Source organism: Pagrus major, chromosome 5 (assembly GCF_040436345.1).
Source record: "Pagrus major chromosome 5, Pma_NU_1.0".
Lineage (NCBI taxonomy): Eukaryota > Metazoa > Chordata > Actinopteri > Spariformes > Sparidae > Pagrus > Pagrus major.
The window spans coordinates 6,392,887-6,411,686 of NC_133219.1; the positions used below are offsets into that span (position 1 = coordinate 6,392,887).

At 38.8% G+C, this 18,800-nt stretch overlaps 1 protein-coding gene across 1 annotated transcript in view; it reads left to right on the top strand.

Moving 5' to 3' along the window:
• The window catches only part of slc15a4 (solute carrier family 15 member 4), a 40,449-nt gene extending 27,393 nt beyond the window's left edge, over positions 1 to 13,056 (top strand). The window contains exon 9 of the mRNA XM_073466943.1: positions 9,855 to 13,056. Coding sequence (XP_073323044.1) covers positions 9,855 to 10,006 — 152 coding nt within the window. The 3' untranslated portion in view covers positions 10,007 to 13,056. The remainder of the gene's footprint in view (positions 1 to 9,854) is intronic.
• Positions 13,057 to 18,800: the final 5,744 nt, after the last annotated feature.

An 18,800-nucleotide genomic window follows, 5' to 3' on the forward strand; every position in this document is an offset into this window, starting at 1 on the left:
TGTTCCTGAAGTTAATGGCTTTCCCATTTAACATGTGGGACTGAATGACCACATGTGCTGGTGAAAGCTCATGGCATCAGTGTGCACACAGTGATGAAAATGATTATTATAAAGTATTTTAGCCACATCTGTTCTCTAACTTAGTGAGCTTATGTGTTGAAATTATTGATCCGTCATATCCCACAGCACATCATTTCCCTCCTGTGGTCACATCTGGTTGAGCAGTCATCCATCACAGCCTTTTATTTGGTACTTTTACGGGCCTGGTATAACACCGTCTCGTCCTTTCCTGACAGCATTGAGTTTTTTTTAAGTCATAAGTCAGTCAAATATCAGCCTTTCCTCTCTTCACTGGCACTCTTCTTGACACACAAGGTTTTTGTTTCTAGAAAATGAAAGGTTATTGGTCACCACCATGGTCACATGACAGGAAATGGCTTCTTTGGCAGTATTCGAGTCCTGGCCGATCTTATATTAGATGTCTGGGACGTGCTGAGCCACAAGAGTGAGCTGACATTCGCACATCCTGCTCATGAAGTGGTGGATCACACTCAGTGAAATGTCAGTGTTTTAATGGGAGCCTTTAATGTCAGATCTGGCAAATTTAACTCTTGTTATGTACGAAAGGGCTCTTTTTGTAAATGTCATTTTTGCCGCATGTATCAGACATGTCAAAGGTGGCAGAGGGCACATGAAAATAGTCGGCACATTGTATTTACAAAACTCCAGCATCAATCATAAAGTTTAAACGAGCAAGTGGGGAGCCGCAGTAATAACTATATTTATAGCTGAGACAAACATGCATTGATTCCCACTCTGATCTCATTCCAAGGATGGCATTGAATGCATTGGAGCATTAAAAAGTTGGGTCATTGCACTGAAGGTCTGGATCAATTGATCCATTTTCAAACGTTAAATTGATATTGACCCATTTCATCTGGACTCGCATGGTCTGCTCGAACCCACTCGCAGGTAAAGTTTATATCACTGAGATATTAGAAGGCTGACCCCTTCTGTTGGGGCAGTCGGTGTAATCACAATCTTGTCATTTACTAACTGTCAAACAGGCCCGCAGAGGAAAACATGTGGAAGTCTTAGAGGAAAAACTGTGTAGCAGCGAGTACCTCACTCTGATACCATAGAATTTGCCTTTAAAGTAACTGTCAAATATTTATGGGCTTCATTAATGTGTTTTACAGAAAGTCCTTGTTTAGTCTTTTGCTGCTGTAATTAGCATTCCATATTTTTCGAAAATGCTTAACAGCCAAGTGGGCCCTGGGGGGCGGAGGCTGAGAGGAGGAGGCAGAGCCCAAACTTAATGTATAATGAAATTAGAGCAAGAACCATTAGAAAACTGAAACCTTGCACAATTTTCAACACTGCTCCAAAAAAAGAGATGTTTGCTCCTTTGCCAGTCGCCTTTTTTTTTTTTCTTTTTCATTCCTTGGTCCCAGTTAAGAGAGTAGTTTTGAAATCTGGAACAAAGGTTGAGAGCCAGTCATCTGTCAGAATAATCTTAAAGCCACAGTAAAAACATTCTCTCCAGCTAAGGAGAAGAAATGTCCTAAAATCAGGATTTGTTACATGCCTCATGCTGACATTCAGAAACTGCTTAAGAGCCAACTCATAAGAGTGTTGCTGTATATCCTGTACTTATTTTCACACGGTCCATGTTCTACTCTAATCCCATCATATTTTACTAAACACTCTGAATATTGCTGTTTGCGGCAAGGATACATATGTCTTCAAAATAATTTGTATGCTGTATTTCTTGTTGTTTGTAAGCCATACTGCTCTGTTAATTAAGACTGCAGAGGCAGACTCTTAAGGTGAATTATCGATTTGAAAACACAAGTGCCCTTGCTGCAAATGCACTTCCCTTTTCCTGCTGTCCTGTCCTGTCAAGCACATTGTTTTGCACTTCATGAATTATTCAAACACTTCTTTTGTGTTTGATATATTTCTCACATTTTAAACTTTTGACCAGATTAGGATGACAACAAAATAAGATAAATCTGTGACGGGGGTCAGAGTGTCAGGTTTTCCATTTGCCACTCATTTCATTAATGCTCTGGCAGCACTTCAGTCATGAGCCGGTTCTCTGTTCCTAGATCAAAGGTTTCAGGCTATAGAGATGGCCTAGTGCAAAGAGCACTGATGAAGAATCACTCCTGTGTGATACATCCTTTTATCGAGGTGTTTCTTTATTCCCCTCGATATCTAATTACCCACAAGAGCACGCACACAACAGAGAGGCTGGAAAAAGAATTATTTATATGCGCGATGGTGACATTATGGAGTGTGATTTGCTCCGCTGATCGCAAGTGATCATGCAAAGCACCGGGATCACTTGTTTCAAATGAGTTAATCCTGTTCTTTGATCAGTAGGGAAGGACGCCACATTAAATCATGTATAAGAACATGAAGGTTAGCTGATGATGCGTTGTGACACTGCTGCCTGTAACACAGTGAGGTGAATGTTAGGCAGGCCTTCGTTGTGAAACACTGCCATGTTATAATCACAGCTGTGCCATGTTTTAATCACAGCTGTAGTTATACAGTCACGTTTAATCAAATGTATAGATTACAACGGATATGTGTATATTTACAGAACATCATTTTACTTGAGACTATTCTTGAAGAACCAATTCTCTGTTCTCCTTGATATCTTATTACCTCCACCAAGGAGGCTATCTTTTTCACCCGTGTCCATTGGTTGGTTGGTTTGTCAGCAGGAGTACACAAAAACTACTGAGCAGATTTCCACAAAACTTTTTGGTACAGGATCCAGGGATCCAGGAATTTTGTTTCTTACATTCAATAACATTGTGAGATGGGGTGTTTTTCAACATTTTCGTGAATTTTACATGGAATAATGTATGGATCTTGACAAAAAAAACAAGAAAATAACAGGCCTATTTAGGGGGGGGTCCTGTGGCTCAGAAGGTACAGTGGGTCGTCCAGTAATCGGAAGGTTGCTAGTTCGATTGTCCGGCTCCCCTGGCTGTATGTCAAAGTATGCTTGAGCTTGAATCCCAAATTGATTGGCTAGATTGCATTAAAGGGGACCGTTAGGTATGCGCTGCTCGTAAAAGTTATGGTCAGTATTGTAAAACCCCAAAATGCCAATATCGGTTGATCGGCCCGACACTTTGGTCCAGATTGAAATATCAAAATTTGGTAATGTTTTTTTTTTTCATTTATTTATTTTAGTGGTCTGTAATTTAAAATATTTTATGTTGACTTCATTAAAGAAAAATTACAATCATTTTGCAATGTAATTGATTCTGCTTAATCGCTAGACTGACCAAGACAGTATTGTAGTCATGCATGACCACAGGCAAGCTTACAATTCAACATAATAATGGAGAATTGTGTTTTTAATAATAGATAAATATTAATTAAATATTGTTTGTATTGATTTGGCTTCAATAAAATGATATTTTTGCTGTAATTAGTTGCAAACAAACTCCTGCATACTGACAAAATAAAAAAATACATTTACCGTGAATACATGTATATGAATTTTGGCACTAGACCTTCATCACGCAAATAGTTTGTTACAATGAGAAACCATCTTAAATAGGCTGGATTCAAGTCTGCAACTAGTCACATTCCCAAAACAAGGACACCCTATTACACCCTATTAATAGGACTTTGTGTTTATTTTGTTCATGCTTAACTATTTACGCAGTTTTTCACTCTTCTTGGCTGTAATTGCAGTTTCCCTTGGAGACTTTTGGTGCCCACTCAACATGAATTTACATATTTATGTGAACATTTTGGTCTACATTTTTGCTCATCGCTGTGTATAGTAAAGTATAATATAGGTTTGGTACTTAAATGTCACAAACCGATGTACTTTTGTAAGTTTGTGCAGGAGTTCACTTCTGGATCTAATCATCCCTCTCCTACGCACCTGGTTCATGAAAGAAATGTGCAGAAAAGAAAGTATAAGAAAAGTATTTCTGCTGCAATTAGAATCAAATTAGTTTTTTCCAGGAAATTATTGGAATTAATGTAAAATGTCACATTACCGTATATCTTCTAATTATCAGCATAAACCACTAGCATGGCTGTAGACTCCCAACAACCCCTGATATTTGCATTGCCCCTCTGTGCCCAGCACACGGTGCATATGTGGGAGATTCATTCAGATTCAAGCAGCACAAAGTTGTGGGTAATTTGGTGGAAAATGGGTCTTAGGCTTTACCGTGAAAATAGATGTCTCAGAACAGCGTCAGTTTCCATCACAACATCAATCTGCTGCAATCTGCTGATTTTATTAACAACATCAAACAAAATACTTGAAGCAACTGCGAAGCAATAACGGAAAAATGTTTAAAAAGTAAGCAAACAGTTTTAATGAAACTCTTCTCAGCCAGTAGATGTGTTTACATTGGCATCAAAAAATCATATTTAATGCGGTTAAAGGAGTGAATTGCTTTTCACTGATTTATTAATATGAGTGTTTCTTAGAATATCTGTTGTCATCAGCTGCTGTATTCTTATACTGTGTAAAACGCTTCTTGCTGCAACGCATACAGTCATGTGAAAAGATTAGGACACCCCATTAAATATTCAGTTCTTTATTAAGAAATGTTCACATATCGATGTCAAATCTTGTTTTTATCTATCTCTGGAAAAGAAAGTGATTTAATTGCAGGTAAACAACAAAAATGAACATTGTTTTACTCATTAAACAAAAGATATCAACAAAAATGCGTATTCTAACTGAGGAAAAAGTTAGGACACCCTACCCCCTAATAGCTGTTGTTACCCCCTTTGGCTGAAATAACTTCAGTGAGACGCTTCTTGTAGCCATCTACCAGTCTCTGACATCGGTCTGAGGAAAGTTTACCCCACTCCTCAACGCAGAATTCTTTCAGCTGTGAGATGTTTGAGGGGTTTCTTGCATGTACAGCCCGTTTCAAGTCACCCCACAGCATCTCAATGGGATTAAGATCTGGGCTTTGACTCGGCCATTCCAGGACTCTCCATTTCTTAGTTTTCAGCCAGTCCCTGGTGGATTTACTGGTATGTTTTGGGTCATTGTCATGTTGCAGGGTCCAGTTCCGCTTCAGCTTTAATTTTTTTTACAGATGGTCTCACATGTTCCTCAAGCACCCTCTGATACACGGTAGAATTCATGGTGGATTCTATGATGGTGAGCTGGCCAGGTCCTGCTGCAGCAAAGCATCCCCAAACCATGACACTTCCACCCCCATGCTTCACAGTTGGTTTGAGGTTCCTCTCTCTGGAATGCTGTATTTGGTTTACGCCAAACATGTCCTCTGTTCTGGTGTCCAAATAATTCAATTTTAGACTCATCTGTCCAAAGAACATTATTCCAGAAGTCCTGGTCTTTGTCTACGTTCTCTCTGGCAAACTTCAGTCTGGCCTTCATGTTTTTCTTAGAGAGCAAAGGTTTCCTCCTTGCACACCTCCCATGAAAGTTGAACTTGTGTAGTCTCTTTCTGATTGTAGAGGCATGCACTTTCACATCAACAGTAGCAAGAGCCTGCTGTAGGTCCCGTGATGACATTTTAGGGTTTTTGGTGACTACTTGTAGCATCTTGTGGTCTGCTCTTGGGGTGAATTTGCTTGGACAGCCAGACCTGGGCATGTTGGCAGTTGTTTTGAATGTCCTCCACTTGTAGACTATTTTCCGGACAGTGGAATGGCTGATTTCAAATTCTTTTGAGATCGTTTTAAATCCCTTACCAGACTCATAAGCTGCTACAATGTTCTTTCTGAAGGCCTCAGACAGCTCTTTCGATCTCACCATGGCGTTCACTCTCACTTCAACAGTCAGGAGCACACCAAACTAAATGTCTGAGGTTTAAATAGGGCAAGCCTCCTTCAAAATGCTGAGTAATGATGTTCTAATCATGTGCACCTGATGTGATACACCTGTGTGTGATGCATTTTTTTAAAATGACATTTTACAGAAAGTTTTAACAAGTATTTTCTTCAGTTTTAATTGTTTAGTTATATTACTTGAATCTCTCAGTATTGTTAAAATTTATATTAAATATCCATATGTCCAAATATGGTAAAAAAAACCACACAGGCTTTCATAGGGTGTCCTAATTTTTTCACATGACTGTACATGTGATAAACCTGCAGCTTCAGAGTAGAGAAGTGCCATGCGACACCGGCCTGCTACAAAATAACCACACACACATTCACACACTTTGGACTGTAAGGATATAACGCTGCATTCTGCTGTTTATGAGAGACATCGGATTACCAGAGCTCATTAATCCTGTGCATCACAGCCTCCCTTTCAATTTATAAAAAAAAATGTTTTATTCTTGAAACCCGCTACAAAGCAAACACCGCTGTGTCATATTTTCTGATATGATGTAACCACCAACAATGTGAAATACAGTAGAATTCTGACTGAAATAGCATTGGTCTCCTTCGCCAAAGAATTTTGTCAGTTTAATTTAATTCACTTCTGTCATCATTGTACTAAAAAAGAACACAGCAGCTGCCTTCTGCTATAGGTTTATGGTCTGCGTGTTCACATAATGCTGCTCTGCCCAATCCAGACAACATTATGATTTCCTGCAGAGGCATCTTTTCAATTGTTGAACTCTGTGATTGGCACAGTTGTTTCAGGGTGATAAGACCAGTAATGAGACTGGCTGAGAGTGCATATAATAATCACCACATCCCCTGCATGTATGCACACAGATCAGCCAAAACATTAAAACCACTGACAGGTGAAGTGAATGAGACTGATCATTTTCGTTACCATTCAGTGTTCTGTGGGGAAACCGTGGGTCTGGGCATTCATGTGGATGCCACTTGACAGGCACCACCCACTCAAAAGACAGTAATCACTTCTCATCACATCACATCTCATGACAACAGCACTTCCTGATAGCAGTGCCCGCGCCCCCCCCCCCAGCAGGAGAGTCCATCCTACCACCACAAAAAAAACTGCTGGTGGTTAAAGGCTGATTGGTGAATATATTGTATGGATTGCCATTTTTATGTATTATTGTATTTAATTTATACACCTCTTGACTGCTCTACTCTATTCTCATTTGACGTGTATTCCACTTCAGCCAGCCTTTTTGCACTTTGCTCTCCTGCACATACACAAACCAAAATAGCTCTTGTGCTTGGAGACGCTCACACGGCCCTGACCTACAGCTCTGCACTTGTTACTGTGATTGTGTAATTAAATTGGGATTCTTAGTCTTGTTAACATCTTGCAACAGCAACACCTTGTCTGTAAGCACATCATTCCAAGAGCGATTCATGCCCTGGTTGTGTTACAGCAAAGGGTGATGACCTCAGCTGTACTGTTTATTTGAATAGTTCTTTCTCTCCAAACCTTAAAAAGTTTTAGAAACTACGAAAACAACAGTTTGCAAAGTATGTAGTCGGTCTCACATTGAACATGTTCCAAAATCAGCCCACAAAAAAGCCCAAAAGTAAGGTGGTTCAGTACATTCACTCACACACATACCCACCCACCCACACACGCACACACACGCACACACACACACACACACACACACACACACACACACACACACACACACACACTCTCTCTCTCTCTCAGTTCTGCCATGTGAACAGGCAGAACTGAATTGACAATTGTCCCCATATCTAATTAAAATCAGGCCTGCTCCTCTGTCTCTGGCTCTTTATTCAGTGTGACAGCTCCACATGGAGACGCTAATAGAAGCTTTTTAAAGGGAAGCCGGCAGATCGCTCTGGGCCTTCACATCAACTCATTTGACGATAATGTAGGATGTAAGCTATAGGTATCTCTGTCCACTGATGAAACTGTGCCTTACATGGAGCCTGTTACATAAATGGAAGGCATGTTCTTCAATATTCTGTAGCAGGAACAAAGATTAAATCCTCAGTTTTGCCCTCCTAAAACCAGGTCACCCTAAAATTTCTCTTCGTCCAGCAAAGTAGTCATCATTCTCCCCTCATGCTGTTCACTACAAAGTCAATTGGTGTGCCTGACATGGTCAAGAGGCCAAAAGCTGCTCTAATGCCAATCCAATTGTCTCTGTACTTGAACAGTGGAGACAATTGGACTGTCGTCAGCTTTGCCCTTCATGTAAAACCCCAGCGAGGAGAAAACAGGATTTGTTTGGAGCTTTTCTCTTGAGCTTGGTTGCTGAATGTGAACGACCACTTCACTCAGCAGAGCAGCAAATGTTAAGACTGTTACTGCTGAAGGCTGCTCATTTAATTCTCCAGACCCAGCAGGAAGGAATGGGTAGACGATGTCAACAAATAGCATTACTCGACATTTTAAAGGAACAGTTCACCCAAAAATGAAAATTCAGTCATTATCTATTCTCCTCCATGCTGATGGAAAGTCGGGTGAAGGTTTGTAGTAAACAAAACATTTCAGGAGCTTCTCAACAAAACAGTGTGGCAGCATTCTCCTTAACAACTGAAGTAGCTGGGGACTTGTTTTAAAACTTTAAAAACAACCACAACAGGTCTCCAGAGGCTCAGAGATCCAAAATTGATTTGAAATACATTATTTACACCCTCAACCCGCAGTGGAGCTTTTGCACCCACTTCAGAAGGGGTGTGCACTAATGCTTAGCAGCTACAGAGAAGATTTCTCCCTAAAACCTAATATAGACCACATTTCACCTTTCAGTACAAAATGACATGACTGTACATGTCATGACATGACAGTACACATTAATCACTATCGTCTCTCGTTCAACCTACAAATGAACAAATTATCTGAATAATTACAAAAATATGGCGCATTGATGTTCTAACCCCATTTTAGATGGTTTAAAAAAAGACTGCAAAAAAAGATTTTATACATTCAGACCAGATATCACTCAGGTTTCAACCAAAAATCAACGTTAAAATCCCAGTTTGTGCTCACTTGGTTGAGTGGTGTGAATGCATTATTATTAGCCCTAAATAGGCAATTCAGGAATGTCACTTGATTTTCTGTAATGGGCAATAAATGCTGGGGAAAAAAGAAATTATCAGCTATTTATTAACAAAACTTAAGGTAATTATTGTGTTAATTTGGGGGTAATTAAGTAAATTCAAATATGTGACTTGGTAATTATCACCTATCAACTTTACTCCCTTTACTCACTTTCCATCAGCATGTGAAAGAGTAGATATCGACTGAATTTTCACTTTTGGGTGAACTGTTCCTTTAAGGCTAGAAACTTATCGTCCTTAGTTCTGTCAGCCTCAGCGAGGTCGTTTTGTCTTCTCCTCCCCCTTGTACACAAGTCATGCAGCAGATCACAGTGGAGGCATCAGTTTATTTTTTCCTCGTATTTATTGCATCTCATTCCCATGAGGAAACAAACCTCCCTTTCATACAGATGACAGACTCCCTGGCTCGAATCACAGCTGAGTGCCTGTGCTGCTTGTGTTATTTCTGATTCTTCAGTCCCACATCATCAATACAGCCTTTCTGTATCGACGGTGAAGAGCCGGGTCAACCGTCTTCACTTTCAGAAGGTTTCACACTGTGGTGAGATGAGAAGTAACAAGCCCCTCCACTGAATCCTAATTCCTGACAGAACTCTGTTTCTCTGCCACACTCACTTCAAGCCTTCCTTTCATGTCTGACAAAAACACAGCAACCTGCCACATTAGCAAGCTTGTGGCCATTTACCTTTACCTTTAGTATTCTTTTAACATGTAGTACTTTGTGATAAAAGAACCCTCCTGCTGTCCCAGTATGAATGTGTCGAGACTGGCTCTTTTGTTCTCTAAATTTGCATATTTGTCATTTTGCCGTGCACCTCTGAATTTTCATCAGAATGGCAGTCTTGCTTCTCATCTCCTTCTAATAATGTTCTTGTGTTCTCTTTTTCCAGGTAATATCAATGAATGCTCTCTGCACTACTACTTCTTCCTGCTGGCGGGGATCCAGGGCATCACCTTGCTGGTCTTCCTTATTGTCTCTGTCAAGTATGACAAGCAGAAGAGCAGAGCAGGAAGCCAAAGGCAGGGACACACCTCCTCTTGACCTCCACATGTCCCATATCCCCCTCACCACACCTGCCTTCTCCAGTCATATCGCTTAGTGCCCAAAGACCCTGACGAATAGGTAATGAAATCCTACAAAAGTTTGCTTTACCTCTTTCAGAAAAGCCACAAATGATCCTGTCATGACTAAATATTTCTTATTTATGTTTATTTTACCTTTAAAGCGGGGACTCTTTATCCTTTTTTATAACCATAATGGTTTTAGATCGCTGTATGAATGCACAGGTATGTGCTGAAAGTAATGCAGGAGCCATGTTTGATTCTCCTTCACTCCTGTGTGTTTACTCCTGTTGCCTTTCTTTGATCATTTGCACTTGACATGAGGAGTGGTGCCATAAAAAATACAATATCTAGATATTTTATAATCATAAAGAATACTCAGTTTTTAAAGTTAGACTTTTACTTTCTGTTTTCTAACAAAGTCTTATTTTTGGACTAACCATTTTACTGACCCGGTGTTTTGTCAAACTGACTGTTTAAATGATTTCTCGACTTGCAAACCCTGATTCCAATATAGTTCGGACACTATATAGAACATAAAAAACAAAATATGTGATTTGCTAATCCTTTTTGATTTAATCTCAATTGAAAAAGTACAAATACAATATATTACATTTTTACCTCATAAACTTAATTAATTTTTGTAAATATATGCTTATTTTGAATTTGATTATTTGTATTCTGTTTTTATTTGCTTTTTTACACATCGTCCCAACATTTTTGGAATCAGGGTTGTACATCTACAGTTTAAAATTGGGCTATTTGTGCATTAAATATACTTGAATGTTTGCATTATTTCTTTATAACAGTTACGTGTTGGGCTTGAAATAACTAGGCAGTAACATAGCTGTGATTGCATTAAATGGGAAATTTGTTTTAAATGAACAGTTAACTCAATGATATAAATTCAGTTATTATTTACTCACGCCCATGACGATGGAAAGTCAGGTGAAGTTTCACATTTCATGAAACATTTCTGGAGTTTCACAGCAAAACAGCTTTGCAGCTTTCTCCTAAACAACTGAAGTAAACAACCAAAAAAATAATAATCAAATGGCTCCATGCAGCTCATCCAGTGTAATCCAAGTCTCCAGCAGCCCTGAGATCCTACATTGATTTGAAAAGATTATTAGATTATTAGAGTGGAAATCTTCACTGTAGCTGCTGAGCTAAAACCACTAGCCTGGGTCTGTGAGCTCGAGGGTGCCTTGAGCATGTAAATAACATCTTTTCAAATTGATTTAGGCTCTTGGGGCTTCTGTAGACTTGGATTACGATGGATGAGCTGTGTGGAGTAGGGCTGCACGATATTGGAAAAAACTAAGATTGGGATTTGGTTTTGTGCGATATATATTGTGATGTGAAAAAAAATATCCTCAAATAACCCAAACAGCTTTTTTGGAGGAAAAAAAATCATTCTAGTATGACGTGGCTGATTTTGTAAGTGGGGTGCATTTTATCAAACAAAGCAGGTCATGCTTTGTTTGATAAATTGATCAAGATTGATTGAGGCTCACAACCATGTATCATGGATCCATTAAATCTGACTAAATTATGCAATATTAGACAGATTTCTCTCGAAAATGAGTCATGGAAAAAAGACTTGTGCGTGTTGTAGCACGATGTATTTGAGTTAATTTGCCTTACTTGACATTGCACAGGCACACATTGCGATGTTGATGCTAAAATGATATATTGTGCAGCCATATGGAGCCATTTAATGTTTATTTTGGTTGTTTTTTCCGTTTTAAAACAAGTCCCATGCTACTTTAGTTGTTTAGGAGAATGCTTCAATTCTGATTTGCTGTAAAGCCCCGAAATATATTGTGGACTATGAAACTTCACCTGACTTTCCATCTACATGGGGGTGAGTAGATAACAACCAAATTTAAAATTTTGGATGAACTGTTCCTTTAATGCTGGATGGTATTGCTGTCAGTGTTGAGACAGAATAGGGCTATGTTTGAGGAGATTCAAATAAACTCTGTTTGGCTAATCTGATATTCAAATCTAATATTGAGAGAAAAACGATCTCCCACATTTGTTTCCCCTGCCTGTGATTACATACTGTAAATCCACATAAATCCGCCTTAAATCCTCAAACAGCTCCATACATGAATAATGATAACTCCTCGTGTTATAAATACTCCATGTCCCAGATGAAGCTTCACAGCAGTTTTTAAATTTCTGGTCAAGCTGCAAAACCGCACGTCTGCCTGACAAACAACTAATTAGAAACTAACCTTAAGCTTAACAGGCAACCTTGAGTGTAGATCTTAAAAACATCCACTGCATTAATGCTTGGATCGTGATGAAAAGGAGTGCTGGATTTAATTAAGTACAAATAAAAAAGTGTAATCCATTCACATTGACATCATATTCAGATTTAGAGTTTCAGAACAAAATAAGCCACAAATTTCACAGTATTTGTTGTCAGCAACTTTCTACAGTGTTATCACAGCTTTGCAGCTTTGCCAGGAAATATGTTGTTCTTGTATTTATTAGACTGTGATGCATTTATTTTAGCTTAAGAAATATGTGTGTGTGTGTGTGTGTGTGTGTGTGTGTGTGTGTGTATTCATGCGTGTGTTTCTCAGAATAGGTACAGCACAAGGTACGGACTTTTATTAAAACAAAAGAACTCAGGGCTCGAGCAAGAGCACGGAGTGACATAACGCTCCAGGAAATTTAAAACTGCCTTTCAAAGCACAGAACAGTGTTTATCCTGTGGTGTACATACAGTTACATTTGTAAGAGCACATAAAAAGGAAGAAGCTATCTCAGTACAGATGGTATGTGATGCCTGTCTTTTGTGATTTTTGTTTGTATTTAATTGGTCAGATAAATGGATGTTCCTTGTTTTATTGCATATTTTATAAACATTTTTGCTTTGACGTCTCAGTCTCCTGAAAAATGTAGATTTATTTTGTTTTCTTTTTTTGGAATGATAATTTGTTTTCATAATGCTACAGAACTGGAATATTGTTTCGTGGTTATGTTTTTAGCCATTAAAGTTTATTAAAATGAGAATTGGGTTTGTCATTTTCAGCCTTCACCTGTCACATCACTTTACATGCTGTCTTATTCCTGGGAATGTATGTGAAATAATTCTACAACACCTATCCCAGTCTAGCCCAAAGTAAATGTAAAGCTCTCTTTTGAAAAGTTATAAGCAGATTTTTTTTCAGTGCTTCTGAAAGCATTAATCTATAGGAGTTTGAACACACTGAATTATTTTCTTTTTTAATTTGTTTCTCACCTAAATATGAAGAAGAATATGAGAATATAATATGTTTTTAATGCAAAAATAAGCCTACAGATTGCCTGTAACTGCCCCTATTAGCTGGAAAACACAATGGTGTCCACATCATACTGTCTTACATGGTCCTAAATTTAATAACAATATCACTGGAAAGATTAAAAAAAATATCCATTCGCATGACATAAAAATGTTTAGTTCTTTATTTCCTTATTTACAATAACTTTGTGCATATAACAAATTCAAAAACTAGTGCTTAGGTGGAAAAACAGCCATTCAGGGATGATGCATCAATCTTTCAGATGGTGGCCTGCAAGTGGATCAGGAGAGAGGAGAAAGAAAGGGGGTTGGGTCATTGGTCTACGTGATCACTCATTGGCTATTGTAGGCCCTAGGGTGGGCATAGAAGTTAATTTCTCCTCAAATGAGCTATCAATCAAATGGCTGCCATCAATGGTTTTCCAGTGTTAAAGGATATTGGTGTCCACTGTGAAATAAGGAGTCTTTTTTTTACAGGTAAAAGCATGAAAAAGCATCTGCAATCACAGTTCTTTTGCCATTGTGTTGTTTTCGTTTAACACTTTATTGGTGAGTTGGCAAAACTTTGTACAAGCTAGTTTCTTTGCTTGTTTGTTTGTTGATCGTACCTTGCTGATGTGGATTTCTCTTAAATTGTTTTCATGTTTGTAGAAAGCTTTATTTTTTAGGATGCATATTGAGTATTTTTCTCACAAGCCAGGACTGCTTACAGGATGTGCAGTCAGGAGTTACATATACATATAAATGAAAATTAGGGGCCTTCTTTATTCTAAACTAATATATGTTGTAGTTCACTCCTGTATTCACAAATATTTTCAGTGTCAGAAAACATTAATAACTTAGAGTGATAACATGTTCCAGTCCTGTGTTTGAAATTTAGGCAGCGGGGGGACCCTGTTGTTGACATGGGAATCACGGATTGTGCCTTTAAAGCCTGCCAGAATTCTTTCATGATTAGGGTTATGGTTTGTTGACCCTGAGAGAAACTCAAAGTAGAGTGCTTAAATTATTTATTTTACAAAAACAGACCCTGAGGCATACTGTTCGGAAAAAAAGTTGCAAACACAGAGGTGTAAAGCCTCATTTTGCATTCCTATTAAAGACGGCAGCATATTTCTTCTCAGTTTCATCAGACACAGATTGAAATCAACACGTCATCACAGATCATTTTTTAATGCTGAGCCCTCCCAGCCATGAGGCGCGGAGAGGGCCATTTCCTGTTTAATTTGGTCAGAGAGCCCACACAGCCGTGACTGAGCTTGATGTTTGAAACCAACACAATGCCTCCGGGTTATAATTCTCGTGTGGCGGCTTGTTTCTCATGTTGAGAGGGATTTCTGACACATCGAAGTGGTTATGGAGGCAGAATTGCAAGGCAATAACACTGAGATATATAGTTTAGGGACTGGCCTCCCAATATTTTTAGATAATTTATTGGACAGGACTTAAGCAAACAGCAGTGCCTTAGAGAGAACCTCCTGCCTACATTTATACCTGCTACTGTTTTATGTTTTTTGAGCATGTTCTCAATTTAACAGAATATATTTTAAACCATGCCAGTGGCATGTTCAGTCTAGAATATCTCAATGACTATTGGATGGAATGCCATCCATAAAATCTGTTAGATATTCATGGTTCCAAAATTATGACTTCTGATTTTTGATCATAATTTGATGTTAACCTGACAGTTCCTCTTAGCACCACCAGCAGGTTAAAGGATAACTCCACTAAACTGATGCATTTAAGTGTGTTTACAGGTCTTGGTCTGCATATGTAAAAAAAAAAAAAAAAAAAAAAACGATACAGCAGAACAGAGATATCCCTGTGGTTATTCCACACATTCTTCTTCCTTTATCAAAATGTGGTGTCTACATTACCCACAATGCAACGTTGCCACTGAGTGACATCATCGGAGGCAATTTATGAGATTACATGCAGCTTCCTCTGGAGCAACAAAAGACTTTATGCTAGGTGTTTGTTTGCTTGTTTGTTTTACATGTAAAAACACTTTTACTGAAGCCCTGAGGGGAGTGGCAAGTGAGATTTTTTTATTTTCTGGTGATCCATTTTCTAAGTTCTAAAATTTTTGTCATGTGTGAAACAGAGTGAAACATTTTTGGGTTTTTATTCACGATAAAAATACATTTCTGTGTGTGGAACCCAGTGGAAAAAATAATTAAAAAGGAAAATAAGGCTCATTTGTCGAGGTGCTTGTTCTTGTAATACTCATTTTGACCACTAGAGGCTGAGGTGCGCTAAATAAGATGAAAAGCATCCATGTTCTCCCAGGGAGTTTTAATTTCCCTTCTTTATAGACCGTACTACTTAAAAAGCACAAATTAGGATATTTCTGTAAAATACTTGACGTTGAAATGTTTGTAAATGAACAGAAACTTGGACCCACGCATACGAACATTTTGGAGACTGGGGAAACTGGCGACACAGAGGTGTTAAATTAAAGCCCGATTGTAGAAATTAAATGTAAGAGGCATTATTTTACACTTAATTATACATCTCACATTTAATTTCACTTCATATCAAACATTAATTATAGATCCACGTTGTCATAAACATTCAGACCAGCAGTGTCATTTGCGTGCTTGCTTCTTGAGCTTGTAGTGAAGTATAATTATTCCATAAACAGCTTTCAGCTGTAAAAATGTCAGATAACTCAAATCTTGAATCAATATTTCCTGAGTCAGTTCTGTCTCACCATCACAGTCCACTGCCCCAGAGCGCAGCGGAGAGGGCTGGACTTCATATAGTTGTTGTTTGTGAAATCGCTGCAGTGGACACGACTGCGCTGTCAGGCCCACACTGTGCACTCCGTGTGATCTGCCGCACAGAGCGCACTGGAGACGATGCAGTCCCTGCACACACTCTGCCTTCTCAGCTCACCTGGTACATCCTCACCACCTGCACATATGGATTATATGATTTATCAAAGCCTGGAAATGAAGCCAGTGACTGCTCTCATAGAATCGTTACACTCCATATCTTCATTTTGAGTCGTCATCATGATGCAGGCAAAGCTCACCGTAACTCAACTTCAATAATTAAACAGTGTTCAGGTATCAAACTTCCATTTTCAAATGATATCCCAGGCTGAGGGATACCACTGATTGTTGCGCATAATGTCAGTCTGATTGCTGTAAACATAGAAATACTGCGGTGGCACTGCGTAATGCTGATGGATACATGGACTTTCACTGTCCTCGCACTGCTAAAGGACAACTTGAATGGAAGAATTAATAACAAGTGCTTTCCAACCTCCATCTCAGACATATACGACTCCTTTTGTGTGCCAGAAATATGACTTTTCTTCGTCTTCCTCTCGGTTGTGGCTGTAATTCACTATTCACTGTAGAGAACCATTGATGAGAAGGCTGATAACACACAATATTCCACCCGTGACACTAACGGCAGATTGGTGCCAAGTATAACACATTCCTCACCAAAACAAAGACATGACGGTAATGTTACATAACCTGCCAACACATAATAGATGCATCTTGTGAATAGACTGCACAGAGAAATGAAAAGTCCCCTGGGAGGACATGGATGCCCTTCATCTTATTTAGGACACGAGTATTCGTGCACTTCAGCCTCTTGTGGTCAAAATGAGTATTACAAAAAAGAAAACATTTAGAAAAATGAGCCTAACTTTCTTCATTCCTTGTGAAAAAGAAAATTCCCTGTTTCACATCTGTCTGTCTGTTGGACAGATTGAGACCCCCTGGAGATACTCCTGGTTTCCAGAGGATGAATCCTGAAGTTTTTGATGATCCCCTCCTTTACTCTTGCGCCACCATGAGGTCTAACAGTGATAGTCTCAACGACTATAGAATAGATTACCATTACATTTTATACCAACATTCACGATGAACGATGAATTGTAAGAATTTCAGTGATTATGAACTTCTCTTCTAGCGCCATCACCAGGTCAAAATTTCCGTTCATTTGATACTTTGGTTTATGTCTGATAACTGCAAAATCGAGGACATTCCCGTCTCCCTCAGCTGTACTTTGTTATTTATGCGAATCAGCAAATGTTTCTATTCAAACGTGCTGAACTAAGATGTCTTTTTAGGGCTGCAACTAACGATTACAGAGTGGTGTAGGGATGACGTATCTTTGTAGCCCTGCTTCCCTCAACAAAAAGCCTTTGGGATTTTTGAATTGGATTTTGGATATTGCCAAAAAATAAGCTCTGTGTCAAACACAAGTTTACGATACTTTCATGTTAGCTAATGTTAGGCTAGAAACAGACTACATTGCTGTCGCAGGAAACGTCACCACCACCAAGCGTCTTACTACACAATTACCATACACGTTTTCTATAAACTGATAAATGCACAAGTTGTAAAGTTAGAATAGTTTGCACCTAAGGTCCGCCTGTAAAGACCGACTAGTGGGTAGATGAGTCTCAGTGTTCAGCGTGATGACGTCTAATGTCCCACTTTTTTTTAGCCACTTGTTAGCACCATTTTTAAGGCACATACACACTTTATAATTCAATTCTGGGACATTCAATGATGTATTTTATGTATGTGTAGGCTTATCTTAAGCCTGTGTTAACCACAGATCTTCTTTACCGAAAACCCATTCAAAAAACCCATCGACTCTGAGACGAGGGAACCGGAAGTACAAAAATGCTAACTGATTTCTGGGTGTTAGCACTCTTTTGTTCTAGGTCACAATGCTCCCAAGCCACGACTCAGGCCTGCAATGTTTAATTTTGGTTTAAAGGACACTATTTTGATTTGGGTTGCAGAGTGAGTGTGTGTTGTCTGTGTGTGTGTGTGTGGGTGTGGGTGTGTGTCGGCCCACCAGTTAGCCTGTGAATTGGTAAATGAGATAAAAAGGTCATAACTCAGAACTGAAATTAAAGGGTACATATTTACGAAAATTGACTAAATGAAAACTTTTGAGAAGAGTTTACATTGAAATGGGAAACGTTTTAAAGTGTCTTGGTACATGTTTAATTTCTGTTTTTTGTGTTTTTACTTGTTTAAAATCATTTTTCTTTTAACTAACTTAATCATGTGGGGTTAAAGTATTTTGTTTGTGTCATATTTACATTTCACCACCGTATTTCCATTCCATCGAGCTACGTTTTGAGTTTTAAAAGGGGAATATTAAAGGTGCAATACGTAAGAATTGCTGAACACATTCAAAAATTATCAACACATTGTGAAGAAATAACAGTTTTGACATAATCACATCTATAAATTGTATGCAGAGAAATTTACTGAAGTCAGCATTCTAACCAGCTAGTCCTGGCTCATTCTGGTCCAACATTCCTGTGCTAACGGTGTAAACAACATGCTCCTCTGGTGCTCTGTACCCAGGGCCCCGCCCATAGTACCACAACACCCTCTAAATAATGAATAACCATATAGATACATAGGTTGGGTGCTACAATGATGAACTGATTGCCAAAGTGTTGAGCAATTCATTTTTATCGACTGATCGA